The sequence below is a fragment of the Athalia rosae genome, chromosome 3 (assembly GCF_917208135.1).
Source record: "Athalia rosae chromosome 3, iyAthRosa1.1, whole genome shotgun sequence".
NCBI lineage: Eukaryota > Metazoa > Arthropoda > Insecta > Hymenoptera > Athaliidae > Athalia > Athalia rosae.
The window spans coordinates 24,003,826-24,012,712 of NC_064028.1; the positions used below are offsets into that span (position 1 = coordinate 24,003,826).

The 8,887-nt window shown below is 36.9% G+C and overlaps 2 protein-coding genes across 2 annotated transcripts; both read right to left on the bottom strand.

Annotated features, from left to right (window-relative positions):
- Positions 1-13: 13 nt before the first annotated feature.
- LOC105686785 (CAP-Gly domain-containing linker protein 1-like) lies at positions 14-7,010 on the bottom strand. The gene is made up of 19 exons (XM_048652611.1): positions 6,762-7,010; positions 6,510-6,662; positions 6,085-6,375; positions 5,700-5,999; positions 5,499-5,603; positions 5,349-5,417; positions 5,115-5,264; positions 4,755-4,961; positions 4,000-4,408; positions 3,689-3,936; positions 3,393-3,627; positions 3,062-3,328; positions 2,538-3,000; positions 1,396-2,470; positions 1,160-1,327; positions 874-1,092; positions 583-719; positions 430-511; positions 14-365 (listed from the first exon to the last, which is right to left on the bottom strand). Exons 1-19 carry the CDS (start codon positions 7,008-7,010, stop codon positions 297-299), a joined length of 4,896 nt encoding a protein of 1,631 aa, XP_048508568.1. The 3' UTR covers positions 14-296.
- LOC125500231 lies at positions 1,067-1,448 on the bottom strand. Its single transcript, XM_048652168.1, has one exon. The coding sequence runs from the start codon at positions 1,355-1,357 to the stop codon at positions 1,145-1,147; it is 213 nt and encodes a 70-aa protein (XP_048508125.1). The 5' UTR covers positions 1,358-1,448; the 3' UTR covers positions 1,067-1,144.
- Positions 7,011-8,887: the final 1,877 nt, after the last annotated feature.

Sequence of the window (8,887 nt, forward strand, 5' to 3'; positions counted from 1 at the left end):
CATCGGCTCGCTGTTTTTTTTTTTTTTTTTTATAGGTCCGAATCAACGGCATGGTTTAGTTCAAAATAAACGAATAATCTGCCGATGGTATCGATCTGGTAAATAATAGTTGTCCATTACGAATTAAAAAACAAAAAACACATGTATAATACAATTGATAAACAATAACAATAAAGAGACCAAAAAACTATGAGAATATCGTACAAATGATCGTAACTGTGATTTCAAATCCTTGAATTTTTTCCCCGGCCTTTATAGTATAATTGACAACCTCTCATCTTCGAATCACATCGAAGCTAATTATTTTCGTCTTCTTTGTAGAGGCTACATTGATAGATAAAATCCTTTTTCCTCCTGTCATCATACTGGAATAAAAAATACCTCAATAATTTACCGGAATAAATATTTTCTCTTTGACAACAAACGTACCACTTCCGATTTTGGCGACGTTTCTACTAGATCCATCTCAAGATTTTTCACTATTCTTCTCCGCTCATCGATCCGCTGGATCCTAAATACAAAATATCCAGTAGCCGTGGCAATGTACAGTATGCAGAAAATAGAAATCAGCTCGATTTTTACCCATAGTCCTTTTCGCTTTCAGTTTTTTGCGGAATCATATTTTGGGTGTCTCTGTCGCTTTTGTTGCTCAGCTGGCTTCGTAATTCCGCATTTTTCTGCCTCTCTAATCGAACGATTTCGGACATTTCCTTGTTTCTCTCTTTTTCTTGTTCGATTACGATCTCCATCTCGTATACTGAAACGAGAATAAAATTTATTGTTAAAAATGAATAATCAAATCAACTGCACAACCTAAAGCGCTCGTTATTCTTCAAACGAACTTTTTTGCCGCGCTTCTTGTTCTCTCTGCACGATTTCGTTTTGCAATGTCGATATTTTTCTTTTTAATTGGTGCTTGTCGCCTATAAAATCTTGACTATATCGCTGAACACTCATCACCGAGCCCTGATTCGATATACCCTCAATATTATATTCATCTTCCGACAAAATTCGTCCAGTTTGCACCGGACAGGACGTTATCGACATACAAATTCGTTCATGAAGATCCGAAATTTCCTTTAGAGTCAGCGACTGAAAGAATGAGATGATGGGGATAGGAGAATAATCATTTTTTTCTCAATTTCTATGTATTACTAACGCGTAGCCAGCTTTCCGAATCGAAGTAGTCGCTATCTTTAATTGCCTCCTCATACTGGGACTGCAATCTGGCGACACTTTGGTTGTGGTTTTCGTACATGACCTTCAATGACCCTTCGTAGGTAACTTTGAGGGCCTGTAGTCTTTGGCTATTTTGAATTTCCTTGTTCTGGAAATTATCAGTAACATTGTTGATCATCTTTTATTGGTCTGAAATTTTTTTGCGAGAATTGTTACCCTGATTCTTTCGGTGAGGGAGTCTCTTTCCTCGGTCAGTAATTTGACCTCTTCTCTGAGTGAATTCAGTTCAGCGTTCCTCGATTTAACGTCACATTGAAGTTTATGGATTTCAGTTTGTCGCTGTTTGTTCTCATTTTCAGCGTGATTCAGTCTGCAGGTTATTTCGGCGATGTTATTGGCCTCGGAAAAATTGGTAGTCAGTTGCTTTTTGTCTCTTTCAACGGCTTGAAACTTACTGCTGAGCTCATTCAGCTCATCCAATTTCGAATTGAGTTCAGACTTCAATTCGGCGTTCGCCTTTTCCAGTACCTCGATTTTTTCCGCGTTGATATTTGCTTGATCATTCAATAATTTGTTTTGTCTCTGAAGTTCTGCAATTAGAATGTCGTCTTCTTCGCATTTGATTTGAAATCTCTCGATTCTATCTCTAAGACTATTCAGGACGTCATTGTCCCTTTTTTCCGTTGATCGCATTCGTGCTTTGAGGACTGATATTTCATTGTTAAGTTTATCGGGTAATATCGAGAGCTTCTCCCTAGCTGTGATTTCTTCGACTAGTTCTGAACCGATTCTAGAATTCTCAGCCGCCAGATTTCTTATTTCACTTCTCAGAGTCTCGTTTTCCATCAAAACACGGTTCACTTCGTTGTCCAGTTTTCTGTTAGAACTCTCGATGGACGTCAATGTGTTTCGTAGTCCTTTGAACTCTCCTTCCAGTTTACTCTTTTCCTTCGTCATCCTCGTTATCTCTCGCTGCAGATCCGATATCTGTTCAACTTGAACGCGTTCGAAATTAAGTCCTGAAATCACCTGCTCAAGGTTAATTATTTGGCCTTCAGCTTTTAAGAGCTTTGTGGTGAGGCTTTTATTTGCCCTGGAAACGCGATCGAACTCCTTCGACTTTTCAGACAACTCGGCTTTGAATGCTAGAGAATTTTTTTCGGCTTTTTCATCGCTCTTCGCTTTGTCGTCAACAAGCGCGATTATCTCCTCGTTGCGTTCAGATAAAACGTTTTTCAACGTCGTCACCTCCTTCAATAACTTTTCGTTCTCATTCTGGAGTTCAACGTACCTTGAATAGTATCAATAAAAATTGAGCAATATTTATAGTATGTTTAGAAATTGGGGTAGCAGCGAACCTTGGTCTCATTTTTTCGATTTGTTTGTCCAGCTCTTCCAATCTGGACTTCATGACTTCGGAGGACTTCACGCCCCCAAAGAGCTGCGTGATCTCCTCATTCCTTGCCGCAAGTTGCACGGTTTTTTCAGCCACTTCTTTCGCCAGGCTTGTTCTTTCCTCTTCTAGTAATTTCACTTGACTCTTCAAAGTACTTTGATTCTCGGTCGACCCTATCAGCTGAAATTTCAAGGACTGAACCCGGTCTTCCAACGCCATAATTATTTCGGTTTTTTCCTCAAGTTTTTGCCGGGCCTCAGCGAGTTCTTTGAGGCCTTCCTCAGCTCTGTCTCCTTCCCCCTTACGAGCCATAACTTGTTCAGCCATTTGCTTTCTCAGTTTTGAAATTTCCACATTTCTGACCTCGATCTCGTCCTGCTTCTTCGCTATCTCCTTAACTATCTCGTCTCGATCGTCGTCTACCTCTACAAGTGTGAAAATCATGAGATTCATTCGTTTCATACAACTTTACTTTCATCTATTCACCCTTCATCTCTTTCGAAATGTTCTCAATTTTTTCTATCGATTTCTTCACGTGAATCGCGAGGGCTTGGTCGACCTTCGCATCATTATCCCTGTATCGAAGAGCTTCTTTTAATTTCAGACGGAGAGCTTTAATTCCTGAACAACCGGATGTGCTTTCAGCTTCCTCCAATTTGGCGTGCAAATTTTTCAGCTCTTCCAGGTAGACAGCCCGGTCTTTTTCGCTCTCCAAACGCAAATCGTACAAACGTTGTTTCAAAATTGTCACACCTGGATGAGAAGAAAAAGCAAAATGGACGATACGAACGAAAATAAGGATGATCAGGTGACGTACCTTTACAAGTTAAAGCCGATTCCGAGTCTTTGAGAGCGTCGGTAAGATTTTTGATTTGTTTTTTCATACATTGCCGTTCGTCTTGATATTGTTTAAGTTCTTTGTGCAATTGGTTTAATTTTGCCATGGAATTAGATGCTTGCTCGACGATCTTTCTCTCAACATTTTCGCCACCCCTTCCAGCCAGTGTAGATATTTGAATTTTCAAACGTTCGATCGTTTCCTCCATGATAGCCTTAATTTTAATTTTCCTATTAGTTTCATTCAATTCCCAATTCGAAAAATATCCGACTCACCTTTTCACACTTCCAAGTATCAAGGTCAAGCATTGCGTTGTTCACTCGGTCTATCGTACGCTTCGCCGTAGCCACCACATCCAGCTGATCTTCAGAGAGAGTTTCACCTGCATCTTTCAAATTTTCAGGATTCGCCAGCGTGCGTTTTTTCAATTCCTCCTCCAACTCGTCAAGCTCTTCCTTCAGCAAACATTTACGTTTTCGAAGGTTCAAAGTCGTCATTTCGAAGGACCGATGATTATCTTCAGCTGAAAATCAAATCAATTGTCAAGCTTGTTCGCGAAGCTTAATGATTTCATTTTTTTTTCTACCATATTTGTTATCAGTTTTCTCTTCGTTTTTAATCCTAGAGCAAAATTTGGTCGTCTTGTTCTCGCTCTGGTTGTCGTCAGTTCTTATCTTATTTTTCAGTTCGTCAATTTGTCTCAATAAATTTCCCTTCTCGCTTTTGTACTCCTTAAGTTCGAGCATCGTGAGATTAAATTTACAAAGTGCGTTCTTCAGCTGCGAGTAGATGTCATTGTCCAAGTCAGCGCAATTGCAAGCGTCCTCATAAGCGATTTTAAACTCGTCCATACTGTTCAAACTGTTCTTCAACTTCACATTCAGACTTCCGACTTCTTTTTCCATCGCTGTTAGCTGCTCTTCGCATTCACATATCTTCACATTTTTCTCATCAATTTCGGTACGCATGCTCTCCATAGCTCCCTTCATTTTGATCTGTTTGAAAATATGAGTTTTTTTGTTCGTCATATGGAAAGGGTTTTAGAATGAATGAATTATTCCTCAACTATTATACAAATTTTTTTTTTTTTTTGCGAACTCTGAGACTGGCGTAAGATTCCATCAAAATGTATTTTTGAAATTAATCTTTTGATGTTATTATTACCTAATCAGCCGCTATAACTTGTTCTGCTCCATTTTGATAGAATCTTTTTCTCGATGCGTCTCACCTCGTCGACCTATTTGTTGAGAAAAAAAAGCAAAAAAACAATGTCATAAAATCAAAGCAAAGACGAATATAAAAACAGGAAATTGTCATTCAATTCGGATAACGGAAACTCACCTGACGTCCTTCGTACTTATGCGAGAGACGTTCGACTAATGATAAAAGTCGCTGTATTTCGTCCTCTTGATCGGCTAACAAACAGCTCTGTTCACGATTTTGAGATCGCAATTCGTCACGTTCTCTAAGCGCGGATTTCATCTCTGACAAAGCATAAGCGCACTTTTCAGCGTCCATCAAAAGACCGTCCATCTCATTTACTTTGCGCTGAACGGTCGAGATTTGCAAGAAACCACAAAACAACCAAAAAAAAAAAAAAACAAAACAAAACAAAAAACGAATATCACGATTTATCATCCAAAAGAACTGAACAGTTAATGAGATTTCTTTTTTGCTCTATTTTTCGTAATTTTTACTCACGGCCAAAGAATCTCTCTCCACACGCAAGAGCTCCGCTTCTTTGACTCGGTACCGTAATTCTTCGATTTCGTGAGCTTGCGCTCTGCAAATCGATACTTTTTCTTTCAGATCACCTTTTAGCTCCGATATGAGGCATTCGCATATGCCAATCTTGATCAAGTGAAGGAAATAGAAGTAAAGGTTTTTTTTTCTTTCTCTCAGTTTAATGTATCAGTCTATCTAGAAAAATCTGACCTTATTTTTGTACTTCTCAGTTTCGATCATCATCTCGTCACCGATGCCGGCGAGCTGTTGTTCTGATTTCTGCAGATCAGAAGACGAAAAAAAATAGCATTGATTCGGAATCTACGATTGTGAGTATAGGTCAGTTTCAACGGGGGTCACCTTCAGGTTTCCCTTCAAGAATTGCATGCCCTCGTCCTTTTCTCTCAACGATCTCTCGAGTAGTTTGTTCAGGTCTTTGAGTTCCTCGATCTCCGCCTCTTTTGCCTAAAAATCCAAACAGAACCATCCCATGGAGCAAAGAAGCGCACGAGGCGAACTAGAAGTTATGGTACGAAAAATAAAGAAAAAACTGAAACTTGCACCCAGCTCGTTTTTGAGTGCGATGATATGCGAATCCTTTTGAATAATGGTTGCTTTATTGTTCGTTCCATCATCGGTGTAGGAATCGGTGTATGATCCTGTCCCAGTTTCCGTTCCAGTCCTTTCAGAATGTGTTCCAGATGTGGTTGTTCTTTCGATCGGTGTAATATTTGATTTATTTTCAGAATTCGACCAATAATCGATTTCTTTTTTAATGTCCGGTTTACTCTCGAGATCATCCTCGTCTTCCTCCGTATAATATGCCTCGAAATTTGACGTCGAATAAACGGAACCAAGATCCTGAGGGATCGCATCGACCAAGAAAATAATCAACGGATCAAAAAATGAAATCGAAAAAGACCAAGTTTGAAATTTTACTGCGGACCTTATCGCTGGATGACGCTGCCAACGTGTAATTCGTATTGGTTAGATCGGAGGATTCTTTTTCATAATCGTTGATCGTTACTCTGGCGGGGGAGGTCCCTCTGGAATTTTGTATAGTTCGATCGGTTTGTAACGATTTATCGATACCCCTTGCGGGTTTTCTCGATCTCCCGGGGGACGCGGAATACGATCTTACGGTCGTCCCGAATTCCGATTTTTGGGAACCTCTATCGGTAGCCTCCGGCGGTCCGGACCGCGACCTCAATTTTGGCGAGGCTGCAGCACCTGGTGCCTGAGAATTTTTTTCTCTCGATGTCAATTCGAAGAACGTATTTAAAACGCAATCAAAAGAGAGCACGAACGGCAATAAACACAAAAATAATAACAACAATGATTAAATTCAACAAAAAAAACTAATTAACTGACCGAAATTTTCAGTTGATATTCTTGCTCCGGTGTTAATACGAGGCACTTATACCTTTGTAGTTCTTTTTTACAAGCCACCAATTCATTTCCAGTCTGAGCACCGAGACCGATCACATTATCGATAACCACGTTCAACGGAACGATTTTGCCCGGCTGAATCAAGATACAAAAATTAAAGAAAACAAAATTAAAAAAAAAAAAAAATGAAAAGAAAAGAAAAGATTTTCGGATATGACCGATCGGTTTACGTACAGTTTTCGCGTGTTCCGAAAGTTCTCTGATATAGTTCGAATTATCCAAAGTATTTTTGCTCCACGCTCTTATATCCGTACAAGATTCGAACGCCTTTAATCTTCCCTCAGATCTTTTTCTCGGCAGTACGTAATCGCCGTATAGAAGTTTATTTCGTTCTTCTGATTCCCCACAATTTTCATCTTTTTTATTACGATTACTAAAACCACCGATAAAAAAAACACGCGGGCCATATTCCGCGTACGACATTTTTCACAATTTATTTATATGGAATATCATTCCCTCCGCACAGAATAATTAATACACCCGCACATGACACGATGAAATCGAGTCACGCTTTCAGTTTTGGCAACCGGTCAACCATATTTCATTCACAGATTTCAGCATTTGATTTCTTTATTCTTCTATTTTGCTTCCAAGGAAACGAGATCGTCCACGCATACAATATTCGTAATGTATAACTGTACAGGGAGGTCTTGGTAAATGACTTGGAAAGCAATTTTTTTATATTTTGTTCTTTTTTTATATCAAAAAGCATACAAATTTTTTTCCGTTTTTAACTATGTTTTTTCGTTTTTTTTTTTTTTTTGTTTTTTGTTGGTTTTTTGTCTTTTCAATTACATAATTTTTATGTTCTCTATTATATGAATAATACTAGTTTTACAAAAATAGTAGGTACATTCTCTTAACGCCGCCCATTTTTTCAAAAAATACATATATATACGTATATAAGTATACATTCAAAGATTGCAATTTTCTTTCTCCTTTTCATATGTTCAATATTTTATTTCTTTGTTTGTTCATTCATTTTTTTAATTTTCCTTCATCTTATTGGTGTATCGGCATACGACGCAGTGATTTTGGAACTACGTAGATAGACGAAATAGAACGAAAGAATGATAATTGTATAAGTATTTATATAAATATATGTGTATTCACTTCTGCAGTTTGTACTTGATAGGATAATTATTATCATCATCATCATCGTCGTCGTCATCGTCATCATGCATTAAAATATCATCATAATTATTTCATTACACAATTTCATTTCTGATTTGGGCTGTAATTTCTATTATATCACGCGTATATATGTATATAATGTACACATATATGAATATACATATATGGGCCCATTGTTGAGTATTATTTATTTATTCACTTTCTTCTCTTCGGTTTTTTTCTTTCTCATCTTTTCAATTTTATTTTATTCGTTTCATTCGATTTGTGTCTCTCGTAATAAATTCCTATTCAATCTGATTGTATACTGCACACATTGGTTGTTACACATTTTCACACCTATACAACACGTGTTTCTGATAAATTTTCGTTAATACGTTAATTTTGTCTATCCCAATTCTTGCATAGTTATGTGAAATTAGTTACCACGTCATGTGAATCATATACCTACGTTGGTACATACGGTAACTTCGAATCGATTTTTTAACGGGCTTTTTACCTGGCCCCTTTCTCCTTCACAACTCTTCAACCCCTGTATCGTACATACTTACATATATTTTATTCGAGATTGGATTGAGTTTTTCTTTGTTTTATACCAAAGTTACATAAGATCAAAATCGTTGTGAATTTTCAGTTCTTATCAATTGCTTACGTTACATTTTATTCGTTTATTTGTTCATTTATTTATTTATTTTCATGTATAAATTTATTTCGTTTCAATCTTTTCTTTATATACTATATAATTTCGTACTATTACAAACTACGTATAATATTACATATGTATATGTATATTTTACTACCTGCACAGCTGCAGCTGTTACATACTAAATTATTTAATGCAGAATTCATCGTCTACAATATATTATTATTTATATTATTGTCATATGTATATAAATGATGTATATATATTATATATTCATGCTACTTTTTTTTTCTTCTTTCTCTGTAATAATGATAATAGTTTTTAAGGCGTTCAAATACGGTATATAATCTACTACAATTATTATCAATTAAAAACGTACAAAAAAAATCAAGGAAAAAAAATTGTAAAAACAAAAATGAGAAAATTTTATATGTTTATAAGTAAGGTAATTTATTAATAACGTGTATCTATATTCAAAATAGTTGAGTATATACGTATTTATTGTATCTATAATTTAATCACGTAA